Source organism: Lasioglossum baleicum, chromosome 17 (assembly GCF_051020765.1).
Source record: "Lasioglossum baleicum chromosome 17, iyLasBale1, whole genome shotgun sequence".
Lineage (NCBI taxonomy): Eukaryota > Metazoa > Arthropoda > Insecta > Hymenoptera > Halictidae > Lasioglossum > Lasioglossum baleicum.
The window spans coordinates 4,257,744-4,276,997 of record NC_134945.1 but is presented as its reverse complement, the minus strand read 5'-3'; the positions used below and the strand labels follow the sequence as shown (position 1 = coordinate 4,276,997).

The window sequence follows — 19,254 nt, the reverse complement described above, 5'->3', positions numbered from 1 at the left end:
GTAGCACCCCGGCAGGAGAGTACGGCAATAATACCTGGACGCCTGCCGGGAGAACGGGAGAGGACGGGAGTCTGTTCCTGGTCGCTCGTTCGACATGGCGAGTACGGCGATAATACCTGGACGCCTGTCGAACGAGAGGGAACGGGTCAACTCCTGGTCGTTGACATAAAATACCACGGAACCTAGCTAGAGTACACGTGTGATGAGAGGGAGAGAGAGTTTGCATGTTTGCGATTTATAATTCGAGCAATTGAATAATTTTATATACCTCACCTTCGTACAGGATCCTGTACCCATATTCCTAACCAAAATAAATTTGTTTGTCCAGCATATCCTGTTTATTCCCTAACGTTATGGCTACAACAGTTGTTTATTCACTTACTACTTGCTGGGAGGGGTGAGAAGCTGCGTTAGAGACCTGAAATCAAAAAATAAAACAAAAACATATTCAAATTGATTCGTACAATTTCATTGGCATATAAAAACATTTTAATTTAAATGCTACTTAAATGATTTTTGAAATAGAAAGTGTAGGATGTACAATTTTTCATTAATATTTCGAAAGGAAATGTTCTATAATAAAGATTAATTGTAAAAATGGCTTGGTACTCACATTCTCTCCCCCTTGAAGACAACACGACACGTTACTCTCGATCTCAGTATCGATGTCGTCTTTGGTCGTCAAGGTAGGCAGCATTAGGCAACAGGTTCAAAATATTTTTTACCCTTAGGGCTCTGTAACAGAAAGAATAAATCCATTTAATCTGAATAGGAATTAAATACGGTATGGATATGATATTTGGTCCCCTCAGGATTTCAAAATTCATTTAGCAATCCTCTTCCTCTTTCCACTCTCACCATCGCCTTTTCAGCGGGACCTACTGTTTATGGTGGGTACCGAACCACCTTTTGCCAACAACACGTGAAAAACACCCCGGGTGGGTCACTTTCCGGTTTTTGACCAGACGGTCACCCATCCTAGTGCCGTTCACGTTCCACGTTGTTTAACTTCGGTGATCTAATGAGAACCGGTACTTTCAACGGGACTACGGTTGGTGGCTAATAGGAATTAAATAATTAAAGTTGAATATTAATTGTACTTACGCTCACGTCCTCTCCTGCTTGAAGAAAGCACCGAGTAGCATCGAGTATTTACCATCCATGGATTCTTCTCCCTCGGAATCTGTAACAGAAACAACACATTCATTAATTTCAGTCGACCAACAGCCAGAACCTAAATGAGAATTAGTAATAAATAAATAATTCAAGTTAAATATAAAATAAAAATTAATTTTAATGGAAATTAAATAAAATCGATATCTATCGCATGACACGAATTCAAATACAAATGATCGTCGCAACACAAGAGTAAATGCGAATTAATAGAAAATTAATCATTCAAATTGATTATTTATTAATTTTTCATTAATGATATGCATAAAGATGTTCGATAACATAGTATAATTGGAAATATAATTTGTACTTACGCTCACGTCCTCTCCTACTTCAACTTCAACCAAGTACGCCATGAAGCTGTCACACTTTCGATTATATCGAAAGCAACGTGAAGTATCGATCTGGGCAATGAATATGGTCCTTCGATCGATGGAATTTTTTCCCACGGAATCTGTAACAGAAAGAGCAAAAGAAACAATCAAAAATAATAATAAATAGACAATCCAATTTGAATAGACAATCGAAACGGGAATTAAACTAACTCGATTTCTATGAGACGCGGACGACACGAATCAGATACAAATGATCGTCGTAACACAAGAGTACATCCGAATTATTAATAAATAAATAATTAAATTTGAATAGACAATCAAAATTAATTTCAACGGCAAATAAATAACCTTTACTCGACACAAAAATAAATCCGAATTAATAGGAAATAAATAAATCAAATTGAATATTTATTAATTATTCATTAATGGTATTAAGAAAGATGTTCAATGTCGCAGTATAATTGGAAATATAATTTCTACTCACGCTCACGTCCTCTCCTGCTTGAAGTAAGTGCGCCATGACACTACGTCGCGCTTTCGATTATCGAAAGCATCGAGTAGTATCGATCTGGGCTATGAATTTGGTCTTTCGATCGATGGATTCCTTTCCCGCGGAATCTGTAACAGAAAGAGCAAATTCATTAATTACAATTGACAAACAGTCAGAAACTAAATTACAATTAATAATAAATATACAATTCAATTTTAATATGAAATCAAAATTAATTTAAATGGAAATTAAACGAACTTGATTTCTATCGCACAACACGAATTCAAATTTAATTGTCACAATACAAGATCAAATTATCACTAGAAGGTATAACACGACTCAAGAATAAATTTAAATCAATAAAAAATTTAAAACAACTGAGGTAAATAATCTTGATTTCCATCGAATGACGAAACGCGGAAACCGTATCACCGACGAGACTGCCAGCCCCTGCCCTGATAACCAGGCCTGCCGTGGGTAGATCCTACCTAGAGCTGAGAATTGGCCCGTTCCGAGCTGCGTTACGCTTCGAGTTGCTCAAGGTGGGATTAACTCGATTTTTGCCTGGGATTCTCCGCGCGTATTAGTAGCTATTTTTGCCGTCTAATAGCGGAGGGCAATAGCCGAAGGCAAATTGAAGGCAGCCGGCCGGCCGAAGCTGAATTTGTTTAAGAGGGCAGTACCGTCGCGTCGTACTGATGTGATGATGTGATTGGCGAATATAATAACAGATCTGGGCGACGCTGGCTCGAAAAACACATGTTGCTGCAAGTTGCAGCCATTTGCAGCCTGTTGCAGCCTGCGACTCCTTTGTCGGAGTGGATGACGTGGGGACTGGAACTGTCTTACTGACAAGGAGAGCGCAAGGCCTTCAGGTCACCGATTTAGTTGAGATTTCGTATACTTATAGATTATGATCTCCCTTTCACGAATATATACCATTATAGGGGCAAACACTCAATAATTGTTGAGATATTTATAAACAAAGTTTTTTCATAACCAGTAGTAGAAATATGCTATTGTAGAGAAAGTGTATAACAAGTAATATTCTGGTGTAGTCGCAACGTACTAGACTTACTACCCGGTGGGCTAGGGTTCAATTCCCGCCCTGGTAAAAATATCTTTTTACCTATTTATTTATATTATCTATTCGCTGTGTAACATTGACTTGTTCATAAGCGATTCTACATTTATTACAAATCAAAGAACAAAAGTTTTAATAAATTATAAACAAATTAACCGAGAAATGAATGAAATAGTAAATTACCGTCTCGTGTCTGGAAAGAGAAGAAATAAAGTAAATATAGGAAGAGAAAATATAGTATACGATAAATTTAATAATATTGTACTTACAATTACATATTTTTAATTATAATAGTGGTGCATGTCGTAAAAGCATACGAAACATAATACACAGAAACAGCTTGCACATCGAATAAGTGCAGTATTATTGCATTGGCACCTGCTTCTTTGTACATTTATGGGAAAACAGATTTGATTGACGTTTTTAAAAATTTATCTTTCTGCTGTAAATCCGGCTACATACCATGCATGTTCCAGCACAGATTGAAAAATTAGTGCACATAATTGTTTGTATATTATTGTTAGAGAAAGATTTAATGAACAATTATTTTGTTCACATAAGTTTGGGCAATGATTTTTTAAATGTTTGATACATAGGTTTCTTGCGTGATCTTTCTATTAATCCTCTACAGTCTACAGAATCTTCGTGCGCGCCTTCTTTGAATTGTCGAACTTCTCGCATCATAGCGAAATTAAAAATATGTAATTGTAAGTACAATATTATTAAATTTATCGTATACCATATTTTCTCTTCCTATATTTACTTTATTTCTTCTCTTTCCAGACACGAGACGGTAATTTACTATTTTATTCATTTCGGTTAATTTGTTTATAATTTATTAAAACTTTTGTTCTTTGATTTGAAATAAATGTAGGATCGCTTATGAACAAGTTAATGTTACACAGCGAATAGGTAATATAAATAAATAAGTTAAAAAATATTTTTCCCGGGCGGGAATCGAACCCTAGCCCACCGGGTAGTAAGTCTAGTACGTTGCCACTACACCAGAATATTACTTGTTATAAACTTCCTCTACAATAGCATATTTCTACTACTGGTTATGAAAAAACTTTGTTTATAAATATCTCAACAATTATTGAGTGTTTGCCCCTATAATGGTATATATTCGTGAAAGGGAGATCATAATCTATAAGTATACGAAGTCTCAACTAAATCGGTGACCCGAAGGCCTTGCGCTCTCCTTGTGAGTGTAATTGAGTGTTACTGAGCAAGAGAAGGTGAGAAGCAAAGAGAATTAGTCAGGATTAGTCCTCTTCAGTCCTCTTTGGTGAGAAGCAGCAACAGCAACATGTATTTTTCGAGCCAGCGTCGCCCAGGTCTGTGCAGGTCTGTATAATAAGACAATCCTCTTTTCAACCATTTTCAACCAAGAAGAAATGCGGTGAGAGCAGCACTGTACTCGAGCGATTCACGGGAGGAGTTACGAAGAAAAGCTGATCTTCCAGAACCTGTTTATCAGATTTGTCCTGCAAATCATCTTCTGTGTTCGCGCAAGTCAAGGTTTGTAAAAATTTGACTAATAGTTGACTAATAAAGAAAAATAATCAAATTAAATGAAAAAATATAATATTTATTATTTCCTACTTCATTCATTTATTATCCCTTCTGATATTGAGTAGTCTGAATTTAAAATTATTAATTTCAAATTGTCAGTAAAAAGGACGAGTTCTGTGGTGTATATATATGTATTTGGTACAATAGAAATTTGTAGGGGCTCTGTTCCCCCACTTGTGGGGATCGTGGATTCCCTCTCCCCTGTTTCGGTCGAGTGGGGGTTTAGACGACGCGGTGAGCGCGCCTAGCCACCCGCCATGTTAGCTCTCTCGTTACTGGACCGCCGAGGCACGACGACGTAGACGTCGGAAAAGCATCGAAGTGTTCTTTGTTCCTGGCCTTTCGAACTTACGAAGACATATCCTTCTGAACCTCCGCGAGTAGGCGCGGTGAGCCCTTATTCCTTGAGAGGCGTTTAAACCTACATTGGTGACCCCGACGTGATCGGGTTGCATAGTGGTTCGAATTTCGACATTGTCGAACGGCGGCCATTAATCGGCCACGAGGATTCCAGCCTCGTGTGTAATGAGAGCAGTCGCACTTCTGTGCGTCATCATTCAGCAGTTCTTGCTTTGCAAAACACTCCGTGGGATTGTTCCTGCTGCAGCTGGTTCGTGGTTCCGGCTCAAAGTCTCCGTTGGAGGAAATTTTGCATCGTGGGATGCGTGAAGCCACCGACACCGGCGCCTTTCGCTGATCAGCGACGGAGAAGCGGTGCTGAGAGCGGCGACGAAGAAACATCGTCACCGGTGCCTTCCTGCATTGCGTACGGCGCATCAAAGTGTCGGGTGTGAAAAGTGGTGCGAGCACGTGTGTCGTGCGTGCCTGTGGTGTGAAACACGTGCGTTTGTCGGCGGACCGTTGGCTCGTGCTTGCGCGCGCGCGTTTTCTCGGTCAAAATCCGTCTTAGGACGCCATTTTGTAAGCTGTGCGTTCGTGTTCGTTCCGCGCAGCGACGTTCGTGTTAAGGTCAAGTCTGTTTGCGAGTTTTTTTTTTTTTCTCTAGTATGTCGATGACGTAATACCGCCATTTTGGGTTGGTACTCGCGCAGCTGCGAAGTCCGCGACCACACCATTTATATGCGTTCTAGATCAAGCGATTACGCGTGTGCATCGCCAATTTTAGTATTCCTTTAGCGCATTTGTTCTGTTCGGTAAATTTAATTCGACGCGATGACGAGCGCAAATACCAGTACAGGTAGTAGCGCGGATGGAACATCCCGCGTGGACAGTTATCGGGTTCCGAAAATTCCGCCATTTTATCGCGCCGATCCAGTTCTGTGGTTTGTACAGGCCGAAGGGACATTGCGCACGGCAAATATAACTTCTCAGTTTACTAATGCTGATGCGGTTCTAGCGGTCATCGATTATGAAGTAGCCGCAGCGGTGCGGGATTTAATTTTGATTACCCCGCGTCCGGCAGATATTTACGATCGAATCAAGCAGCGGATCGTATCTACGTTCGGTCCGTCTCCGGAGGCGAACCTGCGAAAACTATTAAAGGGAGAGGTCCTTTCGGACGGTAAACCCTCTCTTGTTTTAAACCGTCTCCGAAATCTGAATGACGGCAAATGCGACGATGCGGTCATACGTAGCGTGTTCTTAGAACACCTCCCGGCGGGCCATCGGGCCATCCTCGCGGCGACAGGTTTAGATGACCTCGACATGTTAGCGAGCGTCGCGGATAAAATTGCAGAGTCGGCAGGTCCTTCTGACCAGTGCATAGCCGCGGTTGAACGTCGTGTGCCGTCGACAGACTCTCTTGAGAGCGCGGTCAAGGGGTTGGCTGCCGAAATGGCCAAAATGCGAACGGACATTAATAGAGTACTGCGAAATCGCGACCGTTCGGCGGGCCCCAGTAGTCGAGCGCGTTCTACATCAAGAGATAGGTCAAGGTCTCGCGGTATGGCGAGTGGACCTAGATTGTGCTTTGCACATAAAAAGTTCCCTGATAATCCCAGGTGGTGTAAGGAATGGTGCGACAAGTTTGCAACATTCAAGTCGGGAAACTAATTGATCCTTCCGTGGCTGAGACGGGCGCTGGAGGTCCTCGCGGGTCTTCCCGTCTCCACATTCGTGATCGTATTTCAGGAACGTCGTTCCTAATTGACACTGGTGCGGACATATCGCTGGTTCCGGCGAATCCAGCTATTCGGGGTAAACCGACTGGGTTCAAACTTGTCGCAGCCAACGATACCACCATTGATACGTTTGGCGAATCGTTTCGCACATTAGATTTAGGTTTGCGGCGTACCATAAATTGGAACTTTTGTATAGCCGCGGTGCCTCGCCCAATCATTGGGGCGGATTTATTGAAACACTATGGTCTGCTGGTCGACCTTAGGTCGAATCGTTTGATCGATTCAAACACCAACGTGTTTGCGGCTACCACGCCGCATTTTGCAGCGAGCGGTTGTATAGGCTCGATTTTACCCTCTTCGCGGTTCGCGAAGATCATCGCGGAATTTCCCGATGTGTTTGGCGCGTCTCCGATAGCGCCAACGAAATCTGCAGACGTGTTTCATCATATACTAACTACTGGTCCTCCAGTGTCCGAGAGGCCTCGTCGCCTCAATCCTGAAAAATTAAAAACCGCCAAGCACGAATTCAAAGCGCTTGTTGAGGCGGGTATTTGTCGTCCTTCTTCTAGCCCATGGGCGAGCCCCATACATATGGTCTTAAAAAAGGATGGCACATGGAGAATATGTGGGGACTATAGAGGTTTAAATTCTAGGACCGTTCCGGATAAATATCCGACCCCCCACATATACGATTTTTCTGTCAATCTTCATGGGAAGACGATATTTTCGTCTCTCGATCTTTTCAAGGCCTATAACCAGGTCCCAATGGCCCCAGAGGATGTGGGAAAAACGGCTGTGACAACGCCCTTTGGGTTGTTTGAGTTTCTATTCATGACCTTCGGTCTGAAGAACGCTAGTCAGTCGTTCCAGAGATTCCTTAATAGGGTATTAGGTGACTTAGATTTCGTCTTCGTATATATCGACGACATCCTGGTGGCCTCAAGCTCGGAAGAAGAGCACGCTGAACACCTCAGAGTTGTTTTTCAGCGGCTCAATGAGCACTATTTGCGTGTGAACCCGAGCAAGTGCGTTTTCGGGGTGTCCGAAATTGAATTCCTCGGGCACACCATCAATTCAAGCGGCATCAAACCGCTAGCTTCCAAAGTCGAAGCCATTAACAATTTCCCAGAGCCTAAGCGGGTCGTTGACCTTCGCCGATTCCTCGGCATGGTAAATTTTTACCGTAGAAATATACCTCGTGCGGCGCATCTTCAAGCGCCCCTAAACGAATTTCTTCATGAATCTAAAAAAAATGACACGAGGGAAATCATATGGACAAGTCGTTCTCGCGAGGCATTTGCCAAAATCAAGGAAGCACTCTCCAAAGCGACTTTGTTAGTGCATCCGCGTGTGGGTGCTGATCTTAGGGTCGTAACTGATGCTTCCGACTTCGCCATGGGTGCTGTTCTCGAGCAGAGGAGTTCCAAGTCACATTGGGAGCCTCTGGCGTATTTTTCGCGGAAGTTTTCCCCAGCGCAAATGAGATACAGCGCTTATGATAGAGAGTTGACCGCCGTTTTTGAGGCAGTCAAACATTTCAGAGACTCTGTAGAAGGTCGACCGTTTTCGGTTCTTACCGACCACAAACCGCTCATGTACGCGTTCCTACAGCGTCCTGAAAAGGCTTCACCTCGTCAAGCGAGACAGTTATCATACATCGCCCAGTTTACGACGAGCATTTTGTATATTCCGGGTTCGGATAACGTCGTGGCCGATGCATTATCAAGGGTAGATGCTCTTCAAATGCCACTCGAGGCTAGTCTCGAGGACATCTCCGAGGGGCAAGCAGCTGATGAGCAACTTAAACTCATCTGCGCTTCTTCAGATCACCCGCTCAAATTAAAGAAGCTGCTCTGGGGTCCTGAACACATTCCGATTTATTGCGAGATTTCGGGGGAGGCGATCCGCCCATATATTCCTGGCAATCTACGCAGGGCTGTGTTCAATCTGTTTCATGATTTCGCTCATCCTGGAGCGAAAGCCTCTGATAGGCTTATCCGGCAACGCTATGTGTGGCCGGACATGCATAAGGACGTGGCTCGCTGGTGCAAGCTCTGTTTGAGCTGCCAACAATCTAAGGTGTCTAGGCACAATAAGCACCGTCCTGAACATTTCGTACCTCCGGACGGCAGATTCGATCACGTCCATTTGGACATAGTTGGTCCCCTGCCAACTTCGGAAGGTTTTTCCTACCTCTTAACGATGGTAGATCGTTTTACCCGTTGGGTGGAAGCTGTACCTATGAAAGACTGTGAAGCTATATCTGTAGCTCGGGCGTTCTTAGAAACGTGGATATCTCGTTTCGGGGCCCCCAAAGTCGTGACCACCGATCAGGGTGCTCAATTCGAGTCCCGGCTGTTCTCAGCACTCCTGTCGCTGACTGGATGTCACCGGGTGAGGACAACCGCCTACCATCCGCAGTCGAATGGTATGATTGAGCGTTGGCACCGCGTGCTCAAAGCGGCCATTATGTGCCACGTCCGCGAGGAGTGGACTCGTGTCCTCCCCATCGTGTTGAAGGGATTGCGTTCTCACGTGCGGTCGGATATGGCGGCGTCGCCTGCTGAAATGTTGTTAGGAACGACGTTGCGTCTACCGGGAGAATTTTTCCTTCCCGACAATATCATGCCCGACAAGAACGTGTTTTTAGAAGAGTTCAAAAAGTTTATGCGGAAAGGACGCCCGGTGCCTGTGATACATAATTGTAGGGCGCGCGCGTTCATGTTCAAAGAACTGCGAGATTGTACGCATGTTTTTCTCCGCAATTCAGCGAAGAAATCGCTCGAGCGACCGTATACCGGTCCGCACAAAATCGTAAGAAGAATTACGGATCATTTGTATGAGATCGATGTAAATGGTGATCAGCGCACTGTCACCACGGATCTCGTGAAACCGGCATTTTTTGTTCCCGATCATCTGGGGGACGTGCCACCGGGTGCCCCTGGTCCTTCCGACCCTTCTGGCCGGAAGCGCGTTCCGATTCAGACTTACGCGAGAAAAAGGGTCACTTTTGCACCAGCAACGCGTGGGTAGTATGGCCATTCGCGTATTGTATGAATCGCTGCCCTTGTGGGTATTTTGTAACACGCGTTGCAGTTAAAACAGTAAATTGGAGTCAGATGAACGGCGGAATATTCGCCCAGCTCTGGTGCAGAGCGCGTGCAAATTTTGCACTTCGACGATGTAAATATTGTATATAGAAACTTGTGAATAAAGTGTCGTTGCACTCGGGGGGGAGTATGTGGGGATCGCGGATTCCCTCTCCCCTGTTTCGGTCGAGTGGGGGTTTAGACGATGCGGTGAGCGCGCCTAGCCACCCGCCATGTTAGCTCTCTCGTTACTGGACCGCCGAGGCACGACGACGTAGACGTCGGAAAAGCATCGAAGTGTTCTTTGTTCCTGGCCTTTCGAACTTACGAAGACATATCCTTCTGAACCTCCGCGAGTAGGCGCGGTGAGCCCTTATTCCTTGAGAGGCGTTTAAACCTACACCCTCTCTTCGGTGCTGACATCTGCCACATTAGTGCGAACTACCCTCACCGACGATACGGCCCTGTAAAACGACATTAGCCAATCACATCAGTTGACGCGACGGTACTGCCCTCTTAAACAAATGCAGCTTCGTCGGCCGGCTGCCTTCAATTTGCCTTCGGCTATTGCCCTCCGCTATTAGACGGCAAAAATAGCTACTAATACGCGCGGAGAATCCCAGCCAGAAATCGAGAATTTGGTTATCAGGGTGTGTTATTCAGCGGGACCAGTAAGTGGGCGCGAGTGGGCGCGGGCACCGACGAGATACTATTAAAGACTGCCAGCCCCTGTGTTATTCCGCGGGACCGGTAAGTGGGCGCGAGTGGGCGCGGGGATAACGGGAAAGTTACAGTGATCTGATATACCACAGCGGTAAAAGTTCCACAATCGACGAGATATTCGTCAAGTTGAAGAAGAATGATATAGTAGAATGCTGACATTACCTATTCTGTAATTGCCTTATAATACTATATACAGGGTGTCTCAAAATTAGGTCCGGAGCCGAAAATGGGAGGTTCCTGAGGTCATTTCAAGCGACATATTCCTTTGAAAAAATGTCGTCCGCGGCTTCGTTAACGAGTTATTAACGAAAAACACGGACCAATCAGAGCGCGAGCTAGACGCGTGCAGCCCGGCGCGCCGGCAGCCGAGTGTCGGTGGCACGCCGCGATGTCGCAATGAACAAAAGTTTCTCGATGATGTGAATCCTCGCCAATTTCGATAAGCTTTGGATATGTTGTCAATACCATGATTCTGAACAACATTTCCCTTTACAGTTTCTGTCGATCGGCTTTAGTTTACGATATTATTGTAAAAATTTGTAATTGTAAATCGAACGATGTACTATTTTCTATCCGATTTCAATAAGCTTTGGATATGTTGTCAATACCATGATTCTGAACAACATTTCCCTTTACGGTTTTTGTCGGTCGGCTTTAGTTTACGATATTATTGTAAAAATTTGTAATTGTAAATCGATCGATGTATTGTACATACTATCTCCTCGCCGATTTCGATGAGCTTTATTTCAAAGGAAAAAGATATTTAAAACATCGAATTTATAACATATTTCAAAGTCATCGAAATCGGTGAGGACCCACATCATCGGCAACTTTACCCGAACGATAGAAGAAGCACAAACTTATTGAATTAAAAACTCACTTATTCAGCCGTAAATCCATTTGACTACCACATACAACCACCACACTTTCACATAATTGTTGAACTCGTAGCACACTTTTATAACTCGTATCGATATCGAACGAAATTACTTAATCCGACGCGGAAAGAGTTCGATGCTCTTCGCGATGCCGCGCGAAACTGTGCTCTCCCAGCGTACAATGTATTCGATGAAGGCGTCGTTTAAAACAAATGAAATCGTTTCCAAGGAGATATTGATTTTTCGAGAACCATATGGCATTGATTTTTCTAGAATCATATGATTCTCGAAAACACCGATTCTTGACGAACGAACGATGCCATGGACGAGATATCTCGTGTATCCTTATGCACACACCGCTAGATCACGTATACGTACGCGAGGACTGCAAGGGTCCGGGATTAGACTTCTGATTTCTCAATAATGCAAAGACGGGGTTTTTTAGTAGTCAAAATCGCTAGACGAAAGATCAATCTAGGATGCGATCATTCTCAGAAGTCCTATTTTTACGATTACGAGCAATGGTTTTGCAATATTCGGCTGCATGTTGTCCGTCGAAGAGGCTAGAACGCCGCACAGTGGGACCTTTCGTCCAAATCGGAGACAAAATCAAAGAACTTTCGGTAGAAATGAGATATGTAGAGCGATGAAATATTTTTTAAATTAAAGCTGAAACTTTGCAGAACACGGGAAAAATAGGGAGATTATGGTAAGAACGTTTTTTAACGTTGAGAAAATTCGTTAAACTTGCACAATTTCGTGAAAATTGTGGTTTTTCCAATACCACGCGAGGAAAAAATTTTTTCTGGAGATGCTGTACTTCATTTCCCGTCAATTTTTTCACGCTGATTTCAAATCTGGTCTCAAAATTTTTCTACGACCTCAGGATGTTGCAAAATAGATTTCTTGAAATTCTACATGTTTAATGAATTTTCTCAACGTTAAAAAACGTTCTTACCATAATCTCCCTATTTGTCCCGTATTCTGCAAAGTTTCAGCTTTAATTTAAAAAATATTTCATCGCTCTACATATCTCATTTCTACCGAAAGTTCTTTGATTTTGTCTCCGATTTGGACGAAAGGTCCCACTGTGCGGCGTTCTAGCCTCTTCGACGGACAACATGCAGCCGAATATTGCAAAACCATTGCTCGTAATCGTAAAAATAGGACTTCTGAGAATGATCGCATCCTAGATTGATCTTTCGTCTAGCGATTTTGACTACTAAAAAACCCCGTCTTTGCATTATTGAGAAATCAGAAGTCTGATCCCGGACCCTTGCAGTCCTCGCGTACGTATACGTGATCTAGCGGTGTGTGCATAAGGATACACGAGATATCTCGTCCATGGCATCGTTCGTTCGTCAAGAATCGGTGTTTTCGAGAATCATATGATTCTAGAAAAATCAATGCCATATGGTTCTCGAAAAATCAATATCTCCTTGGAAACGATTTCATTTGTTTTAAACGACGCCTTCATCGAATACATTGTACGCTGGTAGAGCACAGTTTCGCGCGGCATCGCGAAGAGCATCGAACTCTTTCCGCGTCGGAGTAAGTAATTTCGTTCGATATCGATACGAGTTATAAAAGTGTGCTACGAGTTCAACAATTATGTGAAAGTGTGGTGGTTGTATGTGGTAGTCAAATGGATTTACGGCTGAATAAGTGAGTTTTTAATTCAATAAGTTTGTGCTTCTTCTATCGTTCGGGTAAAGTTGCCGATGATGTGGGTCCTCACCGATTTCGATGACTTTGAAATATGTTATAAATTCGATGTTTTAAATATCTTCTTCCTTTGAAATAAAGCTCATCGAAATCGGCGAGGAGATAGTATGTACAATACATCGATCGATTTACAATTACAAATTTTTACAATAATATCGTAAACTAAAGCCGACCGACAAAAACCGTAAAGGGAAATGTTGTTCAGAATCATGGTATTGACAACATATCCAAAGCTTATTGAAATCGGATAGAAAATAGTACATCGATCGATTTACAATTACAAATTTTTACAATAATATCGTAAACTAAAGCCGATCGACAGAAACTGTAAAGGGAAATGTTGTTCAGAATCATGGTATTGACAAGATATCCAAAGCATATCGAAATTGGCGAGGATTCACATCATCGAGAAACTTTTTTTCATTGCGACATCGCGGCGTGCCACCGACACTCGGCTGCCGGCGCGCCGGGCTGCACGCGTCTAGCTCGCGCTCTGATTGGTCCGTGTTTTTCGTTAATAACTCGTTAACGAAGCCACAAACGACATTTTTTCAAAGGAAAATGTCGCTTGAAATGACCTCAGGAACCTCCCATTTTCGGCTCCGGACCTAATTTTGAGACACCCTGTATAATTCTCTTATTGCATTCTTATTTTCCTTATTATCACCATTGTAATAATTGTTTACAATATAATCGATAGTTTATAGATGTAGGAAAAATGGAAGTAATTACTACGTAATATTCTACAAATGTATTGGAATTTAAAAGTAATTTGAACATTATTGCGTTATATATAAAATAATGATTCTTAAAAAATATTTTGTTATGTTGTGTAATGACAAAATTCAATCGTTCTTATTAAGATCCTTAGTAGGAAACAGAAAATTAATTTTTTTTCTTATTTATCCCATACTTGTAATGCTCGACAGCATTATTGACTGCAATTATTAAAGTAGAGGCAGTAACAAGATAAAAGTATTAACTAATTAAACTAATTTTCGACGGCTCCTATCCATACAATGTTATTTAGAGGCAGTATTTCGTACGAAGATATCTAAAAAAATAATTCTATTTGACTCTATACGAATATTTCTTGCACCATATATGACGCTATTTAAAAAGTACGTGTAACATTATTTTATTTCATTCTGAACTGAACCACTTCCTGAAACATGATTCATTTATGAGTACATTGTGCGACGAGACGAAGAGCTAGCAGACGAAGTCGAAGTCGAAATCTTAAAAGAATAAGGACTCTCCGCGTCTCTTTTTTTCCCGACGCTGTCCTTCTTTGTGTCCGAAACTTGCGTCGCTCATTGCATAAGCAAATATCATCGGAATTATATAATTTTGGTATCATTTTCATAAAAAGAAACAAAATTCACCAAATATGTTAAGGAAAATCCTATAAAAAAATAATGATAAATAATTAAGCTTTGTTGTTTGATTAGTAGTCTCACACCGATATACCCGACCCGACCCGTATCATGTTACAATGTTTCACTCCACTCCACGGCGACCGAAGCCCCCGAGCTTCACTTCCCTTTTCTCCGTTCGTCATCATAGAATAGTGTTTCCTGAAAATTGAATGTCTCATATCTGGCCAGACTCGAGTTTTCGACATTTATAGCAAGCTTGCTATAATCTTATCTTATATGTCAAAATTTAGTTTTCTATTAAAAATATTTTGTTGTTAAAACTCATTAATAGTTTTAAATAGTACTTGAAATATTTAAAATGATATTGGAATATTGGAATATTGGAATTTGGAATGAAGGGCCTAGCCGGACGAGGTAGTGCTTCGAATTATTTAAACAGCCGTTGTGCCATTCAATTTTCGATCAATTTTCCCCATTTACTTGCATTAATTTAATCATATAATTGCATTTAATTGAAATTGATATTTGAGATTTTTTCCCGATTTTTTGGTTCAAAATGTTAATTACACACAAAGTGAAAAACACGCAAAAAGTCGACAAATGCAGGTTTTTTAGAGAAATTGAAAAATAGCATTGATCATATTTTTAGACTAACAACATACCAGAACTTTTGTTACCACAGCTCGTAAACGACAAAGAGGGACTGAGGTACGAGGCAGCCGACACAGTTCAAAAGGCTGCGTACCGATTACATCAATGCACATAGGAAAGTTTTTTATTTTTCAATCTTTTTTACGGAATTACCAACGTATTTGTGAGATCCTTCTAATTAAAATGAGCCTAAATACGGCATAATTTGAGCCATATTTATTTATTTAAAGTGTGATAATAATTACCTAATATAGGTTATTATAATATAGGTCATTTAATATAATATATTTATAATTATAAATAATTTAGGGATGTGCGGGCCGCTCGATGTTCGGGTTCGAGTCGGGTCGGGTCGCAGAAAGTCCGGCGGCGGCCCTTCGATTCGACTTCGAATTCGTCGGGCGGGTACGAAAAGAATCGAACAAGTTCGGGCGGACGAGTTATTGCGTTATCCGAGATTCAAATACTCTGCGTTCTTATGACATAGATAATGGTAATAATGGTTTTCTTTCTTTACTTATAACGTGATTTTTAATATACTTGGTTTTTTTATAACTATATTAGGTATATTCGCCAAACGCGTGCCTGCTCTTTATTTGTATTAAAGCTTGAATAATGCACGTTTCATGTGAAAAACTTAAAAGACAATATTTCTAGCTTTTTAACGAATTTTCTCCGAATGAACTTAGATATGTATCGATAATATCATTAAAATGTCTTTACGGAAGTTATACAATACACCTAGAAGATTACAATATGGTAAAGTATGGCAATAATTAAAAACGAAATATAAATATAAACATTATACGTATTATATTTCGTGTTTATATTTTATTCTGTATTATCTATAGGCTCTATATAATTAACTTCCCGATTTTATAGGGAAGTTATTGTAATGACCCCGAAAATCGAAAATCGATTTTTTAATAGATCTTCACGTTGTAGGATCCAACATACTAGTAGGAACAGGTTCTCTCTCTCGTATCGCAAGGAATAGGAATTGGGATTTCTCTCTGAACAAAGAATATATTTTCCAATTAGTTTCATACATCGAAAGTTTTCGTAAAATTTACAATAAACCTTTGAAGAAGGTTAGCAACGAAAGATTAAAATGATTTACTAATAAAAGGTTTTCCCAAACAGGCGTCCGGTTTATTTCAACCGTACTCTCCTATTGGGAAAACGACGACGACTCGGATTCACCAGGTGTCCTCTATAAGCTCGGCGGCCGGCCTTCATGGCCGTCCTCTCCAAGACGTACAGAGTAACCTGGTGAACCTACTTTCAGGCGGCCAGGAAGCTGCCCTGTTCTTTCCTCTCGGCGGGCGGCCGGCCTTCATGGCCGTCCTCTCCCATTTATCCAGAGAGGCGTCCAGGTGCAACCCCTGTCCTCTCCTGAGCTGCCGGGCGTCCGATAGCATTGCTTCGTACTCTCCCTAACCTATGGGCGGCCGTGGTCTTACCTCGTCCTCTCCCACAGGCGCAGCAAAAGTGATTTCTCCGCGATCGTCTACCGGTATTTATACTAGTCGTTGCTAACCCTTGTTTGGGCGTTGTTAGGGATTTTAGAAGTTTCTCGAACATGCGGCCTTCTAGAACATTCGGTCGCGGCGCGATTCTTTTCTTAATCTCAGGGTAGTGCCGAGGCGGATTGGCACCCCTGGGGTTGTCTCGTTCCTCGTCGCGTTACAGTCTCCCCCTCTGGACACGACGGCGTCCTCGACGAGTAGTCCAGGACTTCCTTCATTTGCGCCGAGCTTGCTTCGTTGGACGCTGTGTTGGTTGACCCTCGTGCTGCCTACGAGGTCGCCCTCGTTTACGGATGGTTGTTACTGGATCTGGTGGTGGGTTCGCCCGTGCTCCGTTGTAGGGCCTTAGCGCCGAGGTGTGGTACACCCCTACGCACACAGGCTGGTCCTCACGGGTCTCGATCTCGTAGCTGTTGGACCCTATGCGGCGCTTCACCACGTATGGTCCGTCCCTCTTTGGTGCGAACTTCGCTGTGTAGTTCCTCTCTCGTCGGCTGAGGGTGTGAGTGGTTACCCACACCAGGTCTCCTCTCTCGTAACCAGGATTGGGCCGGCGTCGTTGATCGGCATACTCCTTCCTCTGCTCCTGCTGACGTTCCTGGTTCTGCTGGGCTATCTGCATCGTGTCCGCCAGTGTCAACAGTTTTGGAGTAATTTCCGGCAGGAAATTTTCTGCTTGGATGATGGTTCTCAAGTCCCGATTGGCGTCATCGGGCGTTCTCAGCTCTCTCCCGAACGTAAGGAAGGCTGCTGAGTACCCGGTTGTCACGCACCGGGCCGAATTCATCGCAAATCGTATGGTTGGCAGCCTTTCGTCCCATGTAGAGTGGTCTCTACCGACGTAGATTCCAAGCTGCGCCTTCAGATCGCGATTCTTCCGTTCCACCGGATTGGCCTCGGGATGATAGACAGGGGTGAACGCCTGTTGCAGCCCAAAACAGTGGGCTACCTGCTGCATGACCCCGCTGATGAATTGAGTACCATTGTCGCTGATGATTCGCCGTGGCATACCAAAACGAAGCATAACTTCGTTGATGAGGATCTCTGCACAGGCTTCCGCCGTTGCCTGCTGCAGTGGAAACAGTTTCCTCGGAACTTGTCAACAGCCCAAACAACTGCTAATGCCTCTCTCTCGGTGGTTGAGTAGTTGCGTTCCGCCGCCGTCAGTAATCTGCTGGCATATTCAATGGGATGTTCCGATTCCTTCTCGCCATGTAACAGAACTGCTCCTATGGCATAGGCACTGGCGTCGGTACGTATGGTGAAGGACTGTTTCTCGTCGGCGTATTGCAGAATCGGAGGACTCATAAGGGCTCCTTTCAGGTGCTCGAATGCTTGCTGTTGACTCGTCTTCCATTCCCAGGTTGCCTTTTTCTTTGTTAGCTGGGTCAGAGGTTGGGCAACTGTAGCGAAATTTGGTACAAAACGTCTATACCATGAACAAGTTTGTAGGAAGGATATCAGCTGTTTCAGATTCGCCGGTGTAGCCATGCCTTGGATCGCCTTGACCTTCTCAGGATCGGGATGGATGCCTTCTGCTGTCAATACATGTCCAAGATATTTGATTTTCGGGCATCCCAGACGACATTTCTGCCGATTCATTCGGAGACCAAATTGGCGAAGTCTGTTAAAAACTGCTCTCAAGTCCTCGAGGTGCTCGGTGAAGTTGGCGGAGAGTACCAATATATCGTCCAGATAGACGAGAATATTGCGATCTCCTAAACCAGCTCTCATCCGGTCCATGAGGCGTTGAAATGTAGCCGGTGCATTCTTCAACCCAAACGGCATCCGCTTGAATCGAAAAATTCCGAAAGGTGTCGTGAAGGCCGTTTTGTCTTGATCTTCTTCTCGTACGCCAATTTGCCAATAGCCTGATTGTAGATCCAGCGCAGACATGAATCCCGTTCTCTTGGCCGAATGGAGCAGGTCGTCGATCCGTGGCAGAGGATACGAATCAGTAATGGTAACGGCGTTGAGTTTGCGATAGTCCACGCAAACCCGAATACTGCCGTCCTTTTTAGGCACTAAAACTACGGGTGCGGCCCATGGTGATTCGCATTCCTCGATGACTTTTGCTTCCATCATTTTTTCTATTTCGGTGCGCAGCAGTTCTCTCTTTGCGGGTGGTATGCGATATGGCGGCACAGCGATTGGAGCGTGGTCCTCGGTGTTTATTCTATGGACAGCTTCCTTGCTCGGTGATGTGTTGGCTTGAAATAAATCAGCGTTTTCTCTCAATAAGTCGCAGAGTTTTCGCTTTTCTTCGGGGGAGATACTTACCGCTTCGTCCTCCCTTATTTCCCCGATGTCGACGGTAGCGATGTCCATCCTCGTCTCAAATGTTTGGATGCATCTCTCGAAAAAATTGTCGATATCTGGATAATTTGCGTTTGGCACTGGTTCCTCCATTTCGATTTCCTCCTGCAGGTAAGCCTGGAGTGTTGTTGTAACTTCCCGAATCGGGCTCAGACATTTCGGCGGAGGTTTCGCGAAATTCTGAATCTCGCGAATCGCATCTGTCGTTAAGGATAATAGAGGGACT

At 43.3% G+C, this 19,254-nt stretch overlaps 1 protein-coding gene and 1 long non-coding RNA gene across 2 annotated transcripts; both read right to left on the bottom strand.

The window, feature by feature from the left end:
- Positions 1 to 298: 298 nt before the first annotated feature.
- Positions 299 to 1,183, bottom strand: LOC143217492 (uncharacterized). The gene is made up of 3 exons (XR_013010828.1): positions 1,105 to 1,183; positions 614 to 735; positions 299 to 418 (listed from the first exon to the last, which is right to left on the bottom strand). It is a non-coding gene; the product is annotated as an uncharacterized LOC143217492 (long non-coding RNA).
- A 15,743-nt stretch (positions 1,184 to 16,926) lies between these two features.
- Positions 16,927 to 17,499, bottom strand: LOC143217526 (uncharacterized). The gene has a single exon (XM_076441909.1). The coding sequence runs from the start codon at positions 17,497 to 17,499 to the stop codon at positions 16,927 to 16,929; it is 573 nt and encodes a 190-aa protein (XP_076298024.1).
- Between the last annotated feature and the right edge of the window lie 1,755 nt (positions 17,500 to 19,254).

Bases quoted from the DNA above. Each gene is read 5' to 3' on its own strand.
- LOC143217526 (XM_076441909.1), bottom strand. From the start codon at position 17,499: ATGAATTCGGCCCGGTGCGTGACAACCGGGTACTCAGCAGCCTTCCTT.